A 20,312-nucleotide genomic window follows, 5' to 3' on the forward strand; every position below is an offset into this window, starting at 1 on the left:
GTCAGGCTTGGCAGCAAGCAAGGATCTTTGCCCTCTGAGCCATCTCACCAGTCCTCAGTTCATTGTTTTTTGTTTTGTTTTGTTTTGTTTTGTTTTTACAGCTTATTCTATTCATTTTGTGTACACACAAGCGTGTATGTGCGTGTGTGGTGGTGCTGCTTACTCTCAAAACTCAGTGGGACTCAGTGGGACTCAGTGGGACTCAGTGGGACTCAGGGTTATCAGTTCTTGCGGGGTTTTGCATCCACCTCGCAGATCCCAGGGATCAGCTCACATTTCACATCTCACCCTCCCCCAATTGATTCTTTTAAACAAATTCCTTTAGAATAAGTTTAGACAGTGTTTCAAGAAAGTTACAGAGAGTCAGCATCTGCTACATTGTGTGTTTGTTAGGGCATTACAGCGGAGAAGCCCCCTGTGGCAGATGGCTGTTGGCTCAGGCTTTACCCCGTCTCCACTGAGATGGAACCCTGCCTTCTGGATGGCAGTCTGCATGCCACTGTGTTCGAGCACTGCTTCTCCGTCTCCTCTTTCCCCAAGAACTTCCCATTCTTTCTCTGTTTTTCCATGTCCTCCTTGGTTCGCAGGTCCCCAGCTAAGTATTCTGTAAGCCATCATCTGGCTGAGTTTGCTGTTTTGTCTCCAGGTTAAGCTAGGGTCTAGACCTGGGGGAAGCATTCACCAGTCCAACTGCCTCCTCCTATCACACTTTAGGGCTGCATGCTGTCGTGCTTGGCTTTGACTACCTGCCCATGGCTGTGTCTCTTACACTTTCTCACTGTGAGGTTGCTTTGTCACGTAAACAGCTCTCATGTTCTAGAGATTTCTGGCATACATAAAATGGAGAGAATAGAGGACATTAGGCCCCCTCTTCCTCAGGAATGATAAGTCATAACTCACACCCCATCGCTTTCCTCTGCACTCAAGGCAGAGGCTGGGGTACCAGGGGTGTAAGGCCCATCTGGGCCACACAGCTGGTTCCAGGTCAGTTGGGATTACACATCCACACTCTGTCTCAAAAAAGAAAACAGAAAAATTCATGTGCACACACGTGTATGTATACACGCACAAACACATGCACACATAATTATTTTAAAGTTGTTTCCAGATACTTTACGATTTTATTTGTAAATATTTTTGGTATGGAAAGTTTTAAATACACTTATGTTTATTGATCTAATTTTTTTTTTTAAGACAAAATCTTACTGTGTAGCTCTGGCTGGCCTGGAACTTACTTTGTAGACCAGGCTGGCCTTGAAATCACAGAGATCCACCTACCTCTGCCTCTCAAGAGCTAGAATTAAAGGCATGCCCCACCATCCCCTGCGTTTTTATTCTTAATGTACCACAAAACTGTTATCGAACCTCAGCTATTAACAATGAAGTCCTAAAATCATCCAGTGCGTCATTCAGTATTCAGTGGCCGGGCCTGAGGTGTTTTTGCAGACTGCTTGCATTTCTGGGATATTGCACCTTGGCCATCTGCAGCAGGGCACTGTAAGCCCATCTAGAGATGTGCAGACAGGCTACACCAGGCTCTCCTGTGTTGTCATAGCAATGCTACCCAAAGCACTCCAGCATTGTCGACCTGTTAAACACCCACTGAATAGGAGGCTGTCAGGTGCATAGGGTTTGGGGCTGCAGGCCCTACCCAGGATCCACAAGAAAGACAGGGAGAGCTGGGGGGGTGGCGCACAAGCTATATCTCAGGGTCCCCTCCCCCTCAGCATTGATTGGGTGTCCTGGGACTTGCTTGGAGGTCAGAAAAGGTGGTCAGTTCCCTGCTGCTTACCCACTCCCCACTCTACCTACTGGGGACCTGTATTAAGTCAAATTGGGTCATATGACCATTGCTTTTAAAAATCTTTCTAGACCCACAGGCCATGGTACTGTGGGCTAGGGACGTGGGAACATGGGAAGGTGCTGTAGAAAGACCCTCAGTGAAAGGACCTCACTCAAGACACTGCCCTGAGTCCTGGTCAGGCAGGGACAGAAAGAGCTAGTCTGAGCCCCTCTATCCCTTACCTGCATTAGTGTTATCCCACCCCCTCCTCCCAGCCAACCAGTGAGTAGGGCAGGACGGAGGCCAGCAGCCTCTTCAGGCACAAAGGGAAAGGAATAGAGGAGAAAGAATAGAGGGCAGAGGGAGTGAAGGCAGGAGAGAAACCCAGCCCAAAGTGCTCTGGGGACAGGAAGTGACTCCAGACCCTCAGAGGAGGTTGAATGTGAGTCTCTAGATATTCGGGACACACAGTGGCCCAAGGGCAGGCATTAGGACTGTCTCCTGTTCTGTCATATTGTCTGCACCTGCAATGAAGTGACTGGTGGGTTTTGATGGGCCACAGAAATCTACATCTCTCCAGTGGGATGGTGGCTCACGGGCTCCACCTGTTTCATCCCTGCTGGGGTAGAGAGGTAGTTGATGACCCTCTACTTACAATCCTGCCAGTCCATGGAGTTGGTGGAGAGACTGTCCTACAGTCCCTTGGAAATCCAAAACATCCAGCAGCTTGGTAAAGACACACAGAATAAAACAATTTCATGTGCTCCATCCAGTGTTTCCAAGACACATCTGGCTTGACCCAGGGGATGCTGTTGGCAACACATCTCTCTCCTCTCCTGAAGGCTCTGGCTGTGAAGCCATGCTGTCCACTTTCTAGAAGGTTCCCCCACCTCATCAAATCCTTTGCTTCACAGATTGTCCTGCAAGGCCCTGAGTGATGATAGTCTGAAGACCCTGCTGCAGTGCCTGCCCCAGCTGCCTCAGCTCAGCCTGCTGCAGTAAGTTCGAGTTTCCAGTCCTACTGCCCAGCTGACCACATCCCCCTGGGCTGTGTGTGACAGGGCTCTCCTTCTCGTCCTCCTCTTCTCCTCTCTCCACTACTTCATCAATTCATCTCACACATCTGAGACTCAGCTCATCCAACCTCACCCAAATTCATTGTCTCCTCTGGATCTATTTTGTGTTCTAACGACACGGTCCGTATGTCAGCTCTGGCTCTGGGTTGAGACTCAAATAGGTCACATACTCAGAGCTCATAAAGGATGGGAGGAGTTTGGGCAATAGTCAGCCATGCTTGTGTTGCCTATGGAAAGGTCACCTACCCCTACGAAGGACCCAAGCAGATGTAGGCCGTGTATATGTCACATGCCATGTTTTAAAAGGTCACCCTCTAACTCTGTCAAAGGGGAGGAATTTAAGCAGCATCCGTCAAAGTATTTAAAACTCTGTTTTCTAATTTCAGTGCAGACTGGTTAGAATTTAAAAAGGATTTACTTTAAATATGCTTTCTAGCGGGGGGGGGGTTGGGAAGAAACAGCCACAGCTGAGATGGAAAAATACAACAGGAAATTAAATCATAGCATTAATAGCGGCAGCAAGAGCTGCTCGGCTGAGCTCTGGACATGTACGAGGCTGCTTACGTCACCTGTGGGTGCTCGCTTCTCTTCTGATCCTCTGGGTGGTAGGGAGGGGAGCACGCAGGTGTGAAGTGGTCGGAGATAGGCTAGTCACCCAAACCACGGCTCTACGTCACACAGCATCCAGACGTGATGCTGCTTTTGTGTTTGGACCCTTGCCTGGTCTCAGCTTCATTTTACTCACCCTCCATGCCGTTGACCAGGCACCGTCTGGGGTGCTATGGACATGGGAGTGAAAAGCAAATAGCTATGTCCTTGCCTTCTCCATGCTTGCTTTGTAGTACAATGAGCCAAGCAAAAAAACCAAAGTGAATGGTGCAGCCAGATGGCGTCAGGTGGAACCCAAGTCCCTGGGGAGGCTGAGGCAAGAGGATCTCCAGTTCTTGGTTAGCCAGGGCTACTAAGTGAAGTCCTGCCCCCCAAACAAAACAAAACAATAAACCCTAAACAAAACAATCAATGCGTGAATGTAACCAATAGCAAGTTTCTTTTCTCTCTAGTTACGGTAAGTGGCTGGAGCTGAGACACAAGTGACAATAGGCGTGATCAGAGAAAGCCTGGTGATTCCTGAAGGACAACAGAAAGAGTCTGCCTTTGTACGCTTGTGAAGGGCAGGGAACTACACTCCAGGCAGTGGGGACAGCCTTGACAGGCTGCAGGAACAGCCTGGATACACATGGGATCGATGGGATTGGAGGCAGTGGCTGGCAGGAAGGAGCTAAGAGACAAGACGGAGGGAGATGTCGGGGCTGGTCACGTAGGACCTGGCAGCCAGAGAGAGGGTTGGGGTTTTCACTCCCAGGAATTTGGAAGACAGTATGCATGAGTGGTATGAATTTTCAACCACTAGGATTGGCTGCTGAGTGGAGACTGAGGGGTAAGAGAAGCAATGGGAAGAGAGGAGCTGAGCTGTAGGCAAGATGCACCATGGCCAGGTCTCCAAGGCTGGAGTTTGCAGCTCGTGACCCCGTTGGGATGTTGCTAGGATGTCTGTCTCTCTGACCTCCTCTCACTTCCTGCTGCTCATGGTCTCTGTGGTAAGAATAGAGGTGTTCAAACAGACTAATAAGACTAGAGTTCTAACTTTAATGGAGAGACTCTGCCTTAAAGAATACTGTGGGAGAGAGAAAGATCAAGGAAGATTCTTAATAGCAACCTTAGGATGAGCGCTCTCTCTCTCTCTCTCTCTCTCTCTCTCTCTCTCTCTCTCTCACACACACACACACACACACACACACACACACACACACCTGCCTCAACACACAAGAACATTGCACACACATGAGAACATGCCCCATACACATGCAAGACTATCATGTACAGAAAAGAAGATATAAATGTCAAGGGTCTGGAGATGCTCCGTGGCTAAGAGAGCTTCCTGCTCTTGCAGAGGACCCGAGTTTGGTTACCAGCACCCACATCAAATGGCTCACAACCACCTATAACTCCAGCTCCAGAGATCCAATGCCACCTTCTGGATTCTCTGGGTACCCTGCCCTCCAAACACACAGGTGGCATACACTCACACAGACAAATACCCACACAGACATATACATACAAATAAATCTTTCTTAAAAATTTAAACCATGGCAGCAATCATAAGCATGCCAGTCAGGGTGCCGGATGCAGAAGAAAGAATACCACAGCTCGTCCCATTTGCCCCATAAAGAGCCCCAAACTTGGAGGTTCTAAGACTTACACAGGTCACATAGCTAGCAAATGGAACTGGCACTCAGACCCCAGTCAGCCTGCTCCTGCCCTCACCCCTCTTTGCCTCTCTTGAGTCCTCTTGTCTTCCTTATTACCTTGCTGAGGTAGCAGCCAAGATATACTCCTCCTCCCCCTCCTCCAGCCTACCTGGCTCTCGCCCACTGACCCTGCTTGGCCCGGCACCCCTTTCCTTCTCAGGCTGAGACACACAGTTCTGTCTTCAAGAAGCCCCTTCTTGCTGGCTGACGTCTTCAACCTGTGCCCACGGGTTCGGAAGGTCACTCTCAGGTGGGCATTATGCTGGGAGCCCTAGGGTTAGTCTTGGAGGGTGGAGCCTGGAGTTTGGTGGATGTCAGTGACCAGCTGTTCCCAAGGTGAAGTCTGGGGGCACCCTGGGGCAACGGCCAGTGGTGAGTGAGTGTTTACGGTCACTACAGGTTCCTATGCCATGCTGTTCTACACTTTGACTCCAATGAGGAACAAGAGGGTGTATGCTATGGGTAAGTTCCTTGAACCATCCTAGACATCCATAAGGGATCGGGGACAAGCAGACCTGCCTCCTGAGGTCAGAGCAGAGTACAGATGCCTCCTGCCAAATGTAAACTTGTTCCTCCAGCAAGAAGACTCAAAGGCCCAGAGAGGTCTAGGCTAGGTTCAGAGTCTGTGTCCAAATAGACTAGAATTCGGGGCTGGATCTACAAAGGGCTTCGCAACCTGCCCACACAATCCAGTTGTCCAGACCCAGGGCCACTGGGGCCACCAGGGCCTGCAGCCTTGGGCAAGCTGCTTACCCTTTCGCTGTTGGCTTCCTCGGGTATAATAGGGAGCTGTGGAACAGCAGAATATTGGCAAAGCCGCACAACCAATATGTAAGGCACCAGGCATGTACAGACATGAGTGACCCTGCCCTGCTGACGCTGGCAGTACTTAAGGCGACAGAGACTGAGTTACTGGAGAGCAGGAGGGCAGCCTTTGAATGCAGAGGCACTAGTTCTCTGACGCATCCCTTCGGGTCGTCACCTTCTTTGCTGGGAAATGGCAGTCGGTGAATAGCTGGCGCTTGGTGGGCACCACAGTGTGATCAGAGAGCAGGCCCTGAGCTCGGCTTGCTGACTGCTTCAAATCCAGAGGCAGGCACACTCTTTCGGCAAAGGGTTAAATGACAAATAATTAGGCCACGTGTGGTGGCACATGCCTGTAATCCTAGCACTCAGGAGGCAGAGGCAGGAGGACCATGAGGGTTTTGAGTTCAAGGCCAGCCCCAGCTACATAGAGAGTTAATGTCTTTAACAAAGAAGAATCTTTTAAAGTTAAGGAGAGTAATATGGATTTTGAAAAATCAGCTGGCAATTTTATTAACTCTGACTTCAGAGCTTTTGGGGGGGGAGGCTCGGGTCTTTTTTTGGTGGGGGTGGGGAGGGCAGTGTTAAGATTGCTGGCTAGCCAGGGCCCTTTCATTTAATTAATTATGAAATTTCACTGTAGGCCTTAAAAACAGACAGGTCAACTGTCACTTTACATGTCACACTTCTCAGTCTGTGTTGTTTTTTTTTAAATTGGGGGGGTAAGGAGGGGCAGTGACTACAATGATCTAGAGATCTTCAACCTGTGTTGGAACCTCCTAACCTTAATCTGGAGTTTCTGATCTGTAGGTTTGGTAGGGGACCCAAGATTCACATTCCAAGTTCCCAAGTGATTGTTGATGTGACTGGCTAGGGACCACACTAAGAATCACCCTTCCCAAAGGGAATACATAGACCCCAAAAGGGGCCTGCAGGGGACAGGAGCTATGGGTGTCCCATGTTTTCAAACGTCCTCTGGAGCTCAGAGGCCACACCCGAGAAAAGCTGGGGTAGGAGTCGGGTAGGAGTATCTGAATGCCTCCTCTCCTTCTTGTCCCCAACCTGACCATGCAGCTTCCTGGGATGCAACCTCAGCCAGGAGCATATGGAAACACTGTGCTGTGCACTGAGCAAGTGCAATGCCCTCAGCCAGCTTGAGTAAGTTGGGAGGGGGAGGGGGGAGGGGGAGGAGAGTGGAACACACCTGGATGGGGCTGCACAGGTGCAAGAACATCAGCGTCCATATGAGCAGGCACTCTCATGTGCCCCACTTCAGCTCAGGATCAGTTGTCAGGGACCGGGGGGGGGACGCTGGGTTTCATCTCTTAAGTCTCCCCAAGCGTCTTCTCTTCTACCCTACTCCCTCCATGGCCAAATTAGTTTCTTTTCTCATCACTGTGTGACCAAACACCTAACCAAAGAAACTTAAGGAAGGAAGGGAGAGAGGGAAGGAGGGAGGGAGGGAAAGGAAAGGAAAGGAAAGGAAAGGAAAGGAAAGGAAAGGAAAGGAAAGGAAAGGAAAGGAAAGGAAAGGAAAGGAAAGGGTTTATTTCTTGAAAGTTTTGGTTGGTTGGTTGATTGGTTTGGTTAAGACAGACTCTAATGAGGCCTAGATTGACCTCAAACTTGCTGTGTAGTTAAGGATGATGGTGAGTTTGGATCCATTAGCCACCACCTCCAGGGTGCTAGGACCACACGTGGGCACTACTCCACCTAGCCTCAGCCCATGGTTTGAGAGAGATATATTCCACCCTTTCGGAGAAGGCACCATGGTATCCTCGTAGGAGCATGAGGAAACTTCTCTCATCAGCTAAACCTCTCTGGAAACACCATTCCAGACATGCCCAGGGGGTGTGACCCTTAGATGATTCCAAATGCAGCCACGTTGCCCGTGAAGATTAAGCATCACGTCCTGTAATTTGGACCTCAGCCACATGTCTACCCAGTACATCCAAGCTCTGCAGGCAGATTTTGGAGGGCAGGGTGGCTAATGAGAGGACCAAATGGCTAAGCTGAAGAAGAACTTGAAGCTAGCCAGGGCAGGGACTTGTGAAATAACATGCCTATGGTTTGTGTTGAGGGCCCAAATAGGACAGCTCCCATCCCCCAGCAGGAATAAAACGATAGCAGTGAACACCTGTGGAGATTCCCCATACAGAGCAGGGTTCCTGGCGTCCTCTCTGAGGTGCTCTTGTCACTTCTCAGAAGCCTAGGTGTCATGATTGACAGATAAGAAACACAGAGTACAGAAAGTTCAAGAGCCTGCCCAGCATCACACAACTACCCCAGCACTTTTTCTAAAACCAGAGACATTGGGGGAAAAAAGTCTTAGATAGATAGATAGATAGATAGATAGATAGATAGATAGATAGATAGATGCTACATAACTTAAATTTCTGTTGAAGTCGGATATATAATCTCAGTACTTTGGAGCTGAGGCAGGAGGATTTCAAGTTCCAAGCTAGCTTGGGTTCCATAGCAAGTTTAAGGCATCACATTACTGAGACCCTATCCCAACTAAAATAAATTTAGTGAGGATGTTGCCAGGAGATGTGGCTGATATGAGCCACGTGTTTTAAGAAAGATGAATGTTTTGTGGTAGAGGGGAACTTGTCTTGTTGTAAAGATCATTTGAGAACTGGAGGTGTAGCTTAGTGGTCGAGCGTAGTATGTTCTAGTATGTACAAAGCCTGAGATTCAAACTCCAGGACCACGGAAATCAAATGCAGGTCATCATATTAATCGGCCTTGTGAAACAAGGCACTTCTCTTTAAAAAGATCCACCAATTTTCCTCCCATATATGCATGTATACGCACTTGCATACATGTGCACCTCACACACGTGGATACCCATAGAAGTCAGGAGGAAGAAGATGTTGCATCTCCTAGAGCTGGAGTTATGAGTGGTTGAACTGTCCTTTGTGTGTGCTGTGAAACCAACAAGCACTTTTAACTGCCGCTCCATCTCTCTAGCCTCTAAAAGGCAAAACAAAATTCTTCTGAAAATTCCAAAGAAACAAGCGTTGGAGGTATAGGGCCTGGGAGGTGGTGCAACGGGTTAAGAGTACTGCTGCTCTAGCAGAGAACCCAGATTCTGTTTCCAGCACCCACAAGGCAGCCATCAATTGGCTGGAACTCCAGTTCAGGGAGTCTGGCCCTTCTATAGGCACTGGGCACACAAATAGTAGACATACACAGATGTAAGCAAACACCCATACACATAATGTAAAAATAGAAATAAAAATATTTTTAAATTTCAGAAATGTAGGTGGGAAATAAGATGATCAGGGCACGGTGGTTATGTTTCTGAAATTGTGGCTGAGCCCAGGGATGCTCTCAGGAGCGAAAGAAGGGGTGAAATTCAGGTGTAGTTTCTAACGTCAGATTCCTAAATCACAGGAGGAAGTCTGTTAGGTAACTGATTCCTCCAAACATGTGTCCCTTTCCCGGATCATTGTGGATTTTAGCTGCCATCAGCGGTGGGCAGGGGAAAACACGTTAGTTTTTTTCTAACTCCTAAAAGCCTGCTAGAGGAACCTGAGTCCTGTGAGTGTCGCAGATAGTGGAGGGGGTGATGAATACACAGTAAACACTGGTTTACTGTGATGCTGGTGGGGGGACCAGTAGGGACTGCAGAGCTGTTGGAGATGTTTGTTATAGTGAAATGATGGTGGTGTGGTGGTGGGCGTAGTCACTCAGAATGCTGAGGATGCTTCTGGTGGTGGGTGTGGTCACTCAGAATGCTGAGGATGCTCTGGTGGTGGGCGTGGTCACTCAGAATGATGAAGATGCCTCTGGTGGTGGGTGTGGTCACTCAGAATGATGAGGATACCTCTGGTGGTGGAGTGCTGTGGATGCCATGGTAATGACAAGCAGCAGTGACAGTCGATTTAGTGGCCACGGGGACCTCCAGGAGCAGGCAGAGCTATAGGTTGGTCCATCAACACTGTGTCTTACTTCTTACAGCCTCATGGACAATCTGCTGGATGACAGCGGGCTCAGGTGCCTTCTGGAGTGCCTGCCACAGCTGCCCATCTCTGGGTGGCTTGAGTAAGTGAGCATCCCCGAGGCAGCCAGAGGAATTCCCCGCTTCAACAAGCGCATAAGTGGATCTCTTTAGAGACCATCTCAAGGGAACCTGAGGACGAGAGCCAGCGATGGGAAGGGGTGGCTCTTACCTGGACCTGCCCCTGACAACCTCCTGCCTCATCCCCACCTGGGACAGATCCTGTCAGACACTCTAGTTAGGGCTTGTGGTACAGTAGACCTGCCTCTCCACCATGTGCCCTCACCAAGCTACCTGGAGACTGGGAGCAACATCCCATCCCTACCAAGTGATGCAGGGCGTCAGCAGCCAGCTCCTAGTGGACCCCATTCCTAAAACCCCTCTAACTCCATCTACGGGGCACAAGTCTAGAAAGGATCTTTAACAAGGGAGGATTCTCAGGAAGACATCTGCTCTCCCTGCATCTCCTCGCACAATCTGTTGCTAGACAACTGAACTTGGTACTCTGGGAGTTGCCTAAACATTAGGTTCCTCAGTGTCCCACCCCAGCCACAGGAACTGCAGGCTCAGTAAGGACAGCTCTTAAGGTCTCAGGGACATATGCCTTCCCTGTACTCTCAGCTTCAATGTCAACATCTGGGGAATAGGTTCTTGGACATTGAAATGGGCCGGGGGGGGGGGGGACGACAAGAGGCAAGGGACCCTACTGAGCCTAGCCTCTCTTCTTTCCCAGCCTCAGTCACAACAGTATCTCTCAGGAAGGGATCCTGTACCTGCTGGAGACTCTGCCTTCCTACCCTCATATGCAAGAGGTCTCTGTGAGGTAGGGCTGCTAACCACTCCCTGGTGGTGAGCCTCACAACCCCCACATTGCAGCTTCATATTGTGTGGTTTTGAGTCTATCCCTGATGGCGTGTCACCAGGGTGGAGAGGGCCAGGCATACAGAACCTTTTCCTGATAGAATGAGGGTGGCAAAGACCTGTCCTGCTCTCTGTGGTCTTAGTCCCGTCTCTTCTGCATGGCCCTGGCCCCAGTGACCTGGGTGCCCAGAGTGCTAGCTTGATGCCCCGATGCCCTTTTTTTTCTCACAGTCTGGGCTTTGAGCAGATCTTCCGAATGCGCTTCTCCAAAGAGGAAGGAGCCGGGACATCGCTGAGGTAATCCTGGGTGAACAGGAAAAGGCAGGAATTCTGCTCTGTGAGGGACCCATGGCTTCTTCACTGGGTCTTTCCTCGGATGGTCTGCTTCTGACATACAACCCAGGTTTGCTCTCCAGTTGAGCACTGCTGTCCTCATCCCATTCCCAAAACTACACAAACTACATGATACCATATTACACAATATACCCAGCATACACGTGTACCAAACACACAAAAGGTACATACCCTACACATACCATCCCACATATCACAAATACACTCTACAAATGAAATATATACGCCCTGTTTATACACTCCCATACACATACATGTACAGTATACACACACACACACACACACACACACACACACACACACACATGCAGACACACACACACAGCCTTTGCTCTCCATCCACAAGCATGCCCTGCCTGATGCTGCTTATGATGAGCCCTGAATGAGCCTGGCATTCTCTTCTCTTGCCATTTCTGATAAGATTCTCCCAACCCTTTAAGGCCAGCTTACGTGGCAGCCCCTCCTGGAGGCCTGTGAGGCGCCAGCAGCCCTGATACCAGAGTGAACCTCTCTGGGGGTCCTGCAGTCCCTTTTCAGGGACAATGACCTAGCTTACCAGTAGGCTGAGGACCACAGAGCCACAGCCAATGCCCAGCCGTTGCCCAGGCTCACCCTCCACACAAGGAGCCTGAACTATCCTGTTAGTCATAGAGTCAGGTTGACTCTGCCAAAGCCAGCTTTTCCTCCCCAGAGATACAAAGGTTGTGCTGGGGTCGATCGGTGGCTGCTTGTAGTATATCATAGAGACTAAATGAAACGTACAACAGGCAGGCACTGTGTACCTGCAGGCTGGCCCTGTGCTGGTGGAGTCATGATCTGTGATCACAGCTCCTAAGAGCCAATGCCTGCCAGGCCCCAACCAAAGCCTATATCCTCTGGGAGACTGAGAGGAGAGGCCAGCATCCCGAGCATCCTCGGACCCTGCCTTCTTCTGCCCTTAGGCTATGTGAATGCAACTTCAGCCCAGATCAAGTATCCAGATTGGCTTCCAGCCTGAGCCAGGCCCAACGGCTGACAGAGCTCTGGTGAGTGACAGACCCAGCCCTTGTGGATAATGATAGGCGGGACATCCTGTCTGCCTGAGCCATACCAATAACAAATCTCTGTCCCCAGGCTGACCAAGTGTCGCTTGGACCTGCCACAGCTGACCACGCTCCTGAACCTGGTGAATCGGCCAACAGGCTTGCTGGGCCTCAGGTACCCGCCTGCACTTGGGAGGAGGGTGGGGGTAGTTGAAGATGGGGCCCTCTCAGTCACTGCCTGACCAGTTCCTGTATTCAGGAGCCCAGTTCTCTTCCCTAAAGCCATGTGAGGCACAAGAAAACTGTCCATGAGGAGAGGGAGGCTGTGCTTTGGGGCTTAAAAGAAAATAAACCATGCTTTGTGTATAGCTCAGTGAGCAGAGTGCATGTCTACCATTTGTGAAGCTCTGGAGTTCATCCCTAATGCCACATAAGAAATAATAATTAAAATCAATTGAAAATAATGATAAATGTTCTGAAGGATACCTAATGGAAGATAAAAATAACATTAAAAAATAGCTTACATGTTCACCATAATATAAAAGCATTCAGAATAAGAACATTCTAAAAAAGGAGAGAGAATAATCTTTCAAAATGCACATTCCATTTCCTGCGTTCAGTAATTGCTCATTTTCTCCCATGTTTACTCTACATTTGTTTGGCTAAAGTGCTTTAAAGTAAATTACAGTAGACCTCATAAAAATATCACTTCTAAACATCTTACTGCGAATCTCGTTAAAGTAAGGGCTGGGAGGTGGCTCAGACAGTGAAATGCTGGCCTTGTCTCACAAAGACCTGAGTTCCAGCCCTAGAACTGAAAGAAAAGAGGGGGTATAACCCCAACATTAAAGAGATCAAGATTGGGGGTCCCTGGAGCTCCCTAGCCAGCCAGCCTTGCCTACTTGTCAAGCCCCAGGCCTGTCTTTGAAAACAAGATGGATGGTCCTGAGAGACAGCATCTGAAGTTGTCCTCTGGCCTCTGGGTGTGCTAGGCACGTGTGTACACACAATTGCCCCCACACAAACAGGCACACACTAGGCTATTAGCTACTTTTTTGTGACAGTGATAAACCAACATGACCAAAGGCAACTTAAGAGAGAGTTCATTTGGCTTACAGTTCCAGAGAAATAAAAGTCCCTCACAGTGGGGACACATGGCAGCAAGTAGTAGACATGGCAGCTCCAGGAAACTAAGCTATCTCAAGCACAAAGCAGAGGAAGTGGGCTGAGGCTATGAACTCTCAAAGCCCACCTCCAGTGACATCCTCCAATAAGGCCACACCTCCTAAACCTTCCCAAAGAGTGACAGCTGGGAACCAAGTGTTCCAATGCCTGAGCCTATGTAGGACACTTCTTTTTTTTTTTTTTTTTTTTAATTTATTTATTTATTTATTATATGTAAGTACACTGTAGCTGTCTTCAGACACTCCAGAAGAGGGCGTCAGATCTTGTTACAGATGGTTGTGAGCCATCATGTGGTTTCTGGGATTTGAACTCAGGACCTTTGGAAGAACAGCCGGCGCTCTTAACCGCTGAGCCATCTCTCCAGCCCTGTAGGACACTTCTTATTTAAGTCAACACAACATAGGAACATAAACACACACTTACAAATAAAGATCAGTCAGGATACCTGAGGAGCCTACAGCAAGGGCCATGTGTTCTCTGGTTTAATATGAGATTCCCACATGGTAGTTAAGTGTAACCGTTGGCCGTGGGGTTCAGGTCCACAAAGGTTCCTGGGCATTCCCGACTCTGGGCTGTGACTACCCATCACAGTCAGGGCTGTGCCTCTTCACTTCCTTATGTGCCCTGGAGCTAACCACCGACTTTTCTAAACGTGGTCAAAAGGCTCCATGAGATAAGCTAACAACTTTGTAGCCCCAAATCTGGCCTCATGAGCACCGCTGCACATCACTGGCTATAGCCTAAAGAAAGGCACGAGAGCTAATTATTCTCATTTTTTTTTAAGATTTAAGAAGCAACAGTTTTGTTGATTTTTAAAGACAGGGTTTCTCCTGGGCTGGCTCTCCTGGAACTCATTCTGTAGACCAAACTGCCCTTGAACTCAGAGATCTACCTGCTTCTACCTCCTGCTTCTCCCGCTGGGATGAGAGGTGTTTGACACCCTCTGCCTGGCAGAAATAACATATCTTAAAATCACAATCAGTCACACAAGTACTATCATGAGCCTGAAATTCCTGCACTCAGGAAATAGAGAGGCAAGAGATCAAGAACAGCCTTGGCTACTTGACTACCTAGAATGTTTGAAGCCAGCCTGGTCTACATGAGACCCTGTCTAAATAAATAAATAAATAGTGAAATAACAAAAAAATTTAACACATCATAACACAGATAAATGTACAGCTCAGCAGAGTATTAAAGACTTCCACCCTGGTGTGCAACCAGTCTTTATCTTGCAAAACTGAAGTTCTGTCTCCAATGAACAGCTCCTTATGTTCCGCTTACCCCAGCTTGGGGCATGAACTGTCTGTGAACCGGACTCCTTCTGTTACTTCCTATCAGTAGAATCACACTGTCCTCTGCCTTTTGTGACTGCCGTCATTCACGTGGCATGCCTTCAAGGTTCCCGGTACAGTGTTACAGACGTGAGAGCTTTCCACTTAGTAGCCCTGCATGTGGGTACCCCATAGTTTACTCATTCATCTCGTGTGGACTTGGGACCACCTCTCTCACCTCTCAGCCATGTGCTATAAATGTGGGGTACACAAATAGGACTTCCTGTCCCTTCACTCAATTCTTCCCTAGATTGCCCAAATAACACCTCAAAATAAAACTTTCCACACCTACATTTTAAAAGTTGGCAGAAAATCCAGACTAGCATAAAGAAAAACAATGTTTAAAAAATAATAATGTACCTGAACCATACAGCAGGAATGTTTTAAATAACTAAATTCATTTGTACATTTTATACAAAGTTTAGAAAATGAGCCAGAAAGTGGTGGTGCACGCCTTTAATCCCAGCAGGAGGCAGAGGCAGGCAGATCTCTGAGTTCAAGACCAGCCTGAACTACAGAGTGAGTTCCAGGGCAGCCAGGGCCACACAAAGAAACTCTTGTCTGGGAAAAACGAAAACCATAAATGAAAGTTTACAAAATGTAGAAAACCAAAATCCAAGGCTGGAGAGATGGCTCTGTGATTAAGAGCTGCTCTTTCAGAGAACTTGGGTTCAATTCCCAGCACCCACATGGCATCTCACAACTGTAACTGCAGTTCCTGACACCCTCACACAGACATTCGTGTAAGCAAAACGCCAGTGCACATAAAATAAGAATAAATAAATCATTAAAAAAAAGAAAACCAAAATCAAAATAAAATTGCTCATGAAAATTCTGCCCTCTCACCCACACTAGCCCACACATTTCCTTGTATCTGACTCCACCTCTTTCTCTTTTTTTGTATTCTCCTTTTTAAAAATATAGCATTGGAGTTATAGTTTAGGTATGATTTGGTTTTCTAACCCTTACCACATAACTACTTGTGTTAGGTCTGAAAAATATTATTTCAAATCATATTCTTGGGCTGGGGAGACGGCTCAGTGGGGAAAAGCACATGGCTTGCAAACACGATGGCCTAAGTTCATATCTCCAGAACTGTGTAAAGATGGTTGTGTTGTGTGCGTGTGCCTGTGTCAAACAATGTAGAAGACAAGGAGCTTCATGCACCCTCATATGTACTGTGGCATGCTCACAACATAGGCATGCACATGTGTGCACATACACACACACACTCAAGGTCCTCCAGGCGGCTCCTGTCACCACTCCTCCCCTAGATATAATAAGCCAATGCTCACCTCAGGGGTCTTTGTCTGTGTCCCTTCCATGACAGGTTGGAAGAACCCTGGGTGGGTTCTGTCAGCTTACCAGCTCTAATGGAAGTCTGTGCCCAGGCCTCAGGATGTCTCACTGAGTTAAGGTGAGTCCAGGGAAGAGCCCCTGGGGATTCACCTTTCTATGACCATGGCAACCATCCCTTGCCCTCACACCCCTAGACACTAGTATCTTGTCCTTGCCTGGCTGGCAGAGAGTGCTGAGCATGCCCAAAGAGCTATGCACATTTATAGAGTCTTGTACAGTAGACAGGCCATAATGTCAAAGGAAAGTAACTTTGGGTTCAAGGTCCAGACAGGCATGCTGGGGGGCGGTGGAGGGGGTCCATGCCGATTACCTGGAAGTGACCTTTGATACAGTTAACATGCCCTATAGATTATAATGGTGGGGGTAACTGGGCACAAGGTTTTGGTTGGATAATATGTGATAACAGATCTCACCCTGGCGATGTCTAGCTCTTGGTGTCCCCTCCCACTTTTGAAGTGTCGTTGCCCTTGTTTAAAGCTGGAGGATCGGTAGGGCCATGTTCCAGGTCAGAGAGCAGGCAGGTGCAGGTCAAGGCAAGCTGTCACCCATTTCGTCCATTTCTTCTTCCCTCAGCATCTCTAAGAACGAAAGGAAGCTGTGGCTCCGACTGGAATTTCCTCACCAAGAAGGCAACTCTGATGCCGTGGCTCTCAGGTAGGACCCAGCATCAGGAGCCTCAAGGGAGTGGCTGGTGGCACTGCTTGGACCAGTATTTCTCATGCACCTGCTCAGCATCTTTTGATGTTTGGCCTTTCCATCCCCCACTCCAACTCAGTAGCTCCACTTGTCCCCAACAACTTTTTTTAAATTTTTTTAATGTATATGAATATACTATAACTGTCTTCAAATAGAACAGAAGAGGTCATCAGATCCCATTACTGGTGATTGTGATCCACCATGTGGTCGTTAGGAATTGAACTCAGGACCTCTGGAAGAGCAGCCAGTGCTCTTAACCACTGAGGGATCTCTCCAGCCCAACTTTGAATTCTTCAAACATCACCTTGCCCTCTCTGACCTCAAACTCTTTGCACGGGCTCTTCTTTCTGCCAAGAATCTCTTCTCTTTGCCTGGTTTCTTCTTCTCTTGTCTGGTTATACTTTTTCAAGTCTCAGCTTAAATGCCCCATTTCAGCTGGGACTCCTGACAGCCAAGACTTGGCTAAGTCTCCCTAGTTTCTACTTTCAACTCTCGTAGATGCCTGGATTTAGGACATTTCAATCCAAATGTCACATTTATGGACATTGAAATGTCAGATCTTTTGAGCAGACGCAGCTCGGCATGTATACATTCTAGGGAACAGAGCATGCCTGGTTCTCAGCCCCAGCTTACCTCCTTGCCTGCATGTGCATCTTCATACAGTTAGTGATCTCCCTGGGTGTGCCCGCTGCCCACCTGGACCATTCTTCCCAGTGGATCTTGTAACTGAGTAATAAACTCAGACTATCTTTAACCAGCTTGTGTTTCCAATGCCATGAGCATAAAGCCAGGGGGGGGGGGACTTGCATCATGGACCAGATACTGCAGCGACCCCCTCTGCTTCCAGGTTGGCTCACTGTGACCTGGGGACCGAGCACAGCCATCTTATGAGACAGTTGGCGGAGACATGTGCCAGACTGCAGCAACTGAGGTTGGCACTGCCAATGCCAACAGTGGCTTCAAGTTCACTGGCTACCCTAGTGTCTTCCTGGGGCCACATTCTTACCTCTCTGGGGTGGGACTCATACTTGGGCCAAGGGCTAGAGACTCAGTGATACCCAGGGAAGCTCTTAGAGGGACCTTCTGTCATGGTGACCCCTGAGGTGTGTCCAGCATACAGTCTTCTGGAATACTCTTGGCCCTTTTCAGCTTGTCTCAGGTTAGCTTCAGTGACGGTGATGGCACCAGCTCCAAGCTGCTGCAGAACATCCTGCTATCAAGCTGTGAACTGAAGAGCTTCAGGTATGTGGACTTGCACTTTCACTGAGGCTACTGTCTTAGAGTTTCCATTGCTGGGAGGAGACACCATGACTTCGGCAGCTTTTATAAAGGACAACATTTAATTGGGGCTGGCTTACAGGTTCAGAGGTTCAGTCCTTTATAGTCATGGCAGGTAACATGGCAGCATGTAAGCAGATATGGTGCAGAAGGAGCTAAGAGTTCTACATCCTAATCCTCAGGCAGCAGAAGGAGACTGTGTGCCACTGTGGGCAGAGCTTAAACATCAGAGACCTCAGGAGCCCACTCCCACAGTGACACATTCTCCAACAAGGCCACGCCTACTCCCAACAAGGTCACACCTCCTAATAGTGCAACTCCCTATGGGCCAAGCATTCAAACACATGAGTGAGTCTACGGAGGCCAAACCTATTTAAACCACCATAGCCCCCTTACCTGCCCGTTCCACCTGTTCCCTAGCTCCCAGCCCAGAGGATGCTGGTCCCACAACTGTGCTCAGGTCCCAGGTTCCTAGAGATGATGCGGGGGTCCTAAACGTGACCTTAGGAACACAGCCACACGACTAAAAATTTCCTTTCTCCACACACTGTTCTGTCTTGTTTTCTTCTGGAATAATTGCAAATAGAAAGTTGCTAAGCACTTAGAAGGCTCAGACAGGAGGAGCTGAAGTTCAAGGCTAACCCAGCTGCATGGGAAGTTGGAGACCAGCGTGGAAATCTCATCTCAAACACACATACATGCACACACACACACACACACACACACACACACACACACCAAACAAAACAAAGAAAAAAATTTATAGGATTGGGAATTTATCCCAAATATCTCTGTTGATATTTTCATATTTTCACTTCTTCCTTCCCTCTCTTCCCCCTCCCTTTCCCTTCCTTCTCTCCTCCTTTTATGCCCCCCCCCTTTTTACATTTTTAACCATTAGAGGTGGTTCAATGAATCTGTCAAGAATGAGGGTGTTATTTGCCATAATCTAAAGAAATTATGAACCTCAGGAATTTAAACATTGAATACCAGTTACTATCTTCTTTTCTTCTTTCTTAAGAAAAAATTAAAAGTTTGTGTGTATGTGTGTAAGAGAGATAGAGATGGGAGGGGATGGGAAAAATGGTATTTATGAGGTCAAAGGTCAATGTTGGTAGTTTCTTCAATCCTTCCAAATCAGATTGCCAGGTTCATACATTGTTATGTTACATTGTTTTGTTGTTGTTGTTGTTGTTGTTTTGAGTCAGGGCCTCAGTAACCAAGCTTGTCCTCAAACTATGTAGAGCTGGAGATGTCCTTGAACTCCCGACTGTCTTGTTCTGCCCCCTGAGTGTCAGAATGACAGGCATGAGCCGTCAGGGATTGCATTCAGGGCTTTGTACAAGCTAGGCAAGCACTGTACCAATTGAGACATGCCCAGCCCCAAACACTATGCTCTCACTTACAGCTTACCCTCCCAGCTTCTCCTTGTCCCGTTAGTAGTGTTCTTTGCTGATGTTGTGGCTTTTCCCTGCGTGTTCTGGATGCAGTGCAGGATAAGATGTGCATTCAATGTCAATTGTCTCTCAGTAGCATGTTTGACCTGGAGCACCCTCCAACCTCCTGTGTCTAGACACTCTCTGGGATCTACAGGCAGGAATCTCCTTAACTTTGCATCTGCCTAGCTTTAGAGTTTGCGTTTGTAATGGGAATATCAACCAGGCCATTGTCTATTCCTCCTGACCTTCTATCAAAGATACACAATGCTTGGATCCCTTTGCTGCAGATGTAGGTGGTGTCTGCCAAGTTCCTTTGCTTGCAAAAGTACTCTTTGGGATTGACACACATCTTATAGGGAGTTTGCTTCTGATTGTCAATATTCAGTTCTTCAGACTTTCACCCACACATTTTGGCATCCATTGATAAATACTGTCTGAGTTAATTACCAGAGCAAAGACTGCAAAATTGAGCTTTTGTTGGGTTGGGTTGGCTTTGATTTTGAGACAGGGTCTCAATATATAACCCAGGCTGGCCTTGAACTCTCCATCCACCTGCCCTGACCTTGACTGCTGGGATTACTAGAATGAACCAAAGCAAATGGGGTTTTCTGATGTTTAGTGTGACTGATTACAACCAGGAACTCTCAGCTGGTGAGATGGCTCAGTGGGTGTACTGGCTAGTTTTGTGTCAACTTGACACAGCTGGAGTTATCACAGAGAAAGGAGCTTCAGTTGGGGAAGTGCCTCTACGAGATCCAGCTGTAAGGCATTTTCTCAATTAGTGATCAAGGGGGGAGGTCCCCTTGTAG

At 48.1% G+C, this 20,312-nt stretch overlaps 1 protein-coding gene across 1 annotated transcript in view; it reads left to right on the forward strand.

Annotated features, from left to right (window-relative positions):
• Nlrc5 (NLR family CARD domain containing 5) overlaps positions 1–20,312 on the forward strand; it is a 76,044-nt gene that overhangs the window by 49,496 nt on the left and 6,236 nt on the right. Inside the window, exons 25-37 of the mRNA XM_029532768.1 lie at positions 2,698–2,781; positions 5,329–5,418; positions 5,568–5,630; positions 7,047–7,130; positions 9,939–10,022; positions 10,712–10,801; positions 11,071–11,136; positions 12,135–12,218; positions 12,307–12,390; positions 16,062–16,148; positions 16,664–16,744; positions 17,634–17,717; positions 17,936–18,028. Of these exons, the coding sequence (XP_029388628.1) occupies positions 2,698–2,781; positions 5,329–5,418; positions 5,568–5,630; positions 7,047–7,130; positions 9,939–10,022; positions 10,712–10,801; positions 11,071–11,136; positions 12,135–12,218; positions 12,307–12,390; positions 16,062–16,148; positions 16,664–16,744; positions 17,634–17,717; positions 17,936–18,028 (1,074 nt within the window). The remainder of the gene's footprint in view (positions 1–2,697; positions 2,782–5,328; positions 5,419–5,567; positions 5,631–7,046; positions 7,131–9,938; positions 10,023–10,711; positions 10,802–11,070; positions 11,137–12,134; positions 12,219–12,306; positions 12,391–16,061; positions 16,149–16,663; positions 16,745–17,633; positions 17,718–17,935; positions 18,029–20,312) is intronic.

This window comes from Mus pahari, chromosome 20 (assembly GCF_900095145.1).
Source record: "Mus pahari chromosome 20, PAHARI_EIJ_v1.1, whole genome shotgun sequence".
NCBI classification, from domain to species: domain Eukaryota; kingdom Metazoa; phylum Chordata; class Mammalia; order Rodentia; family Muridae; genus Mus; species Mus pahari.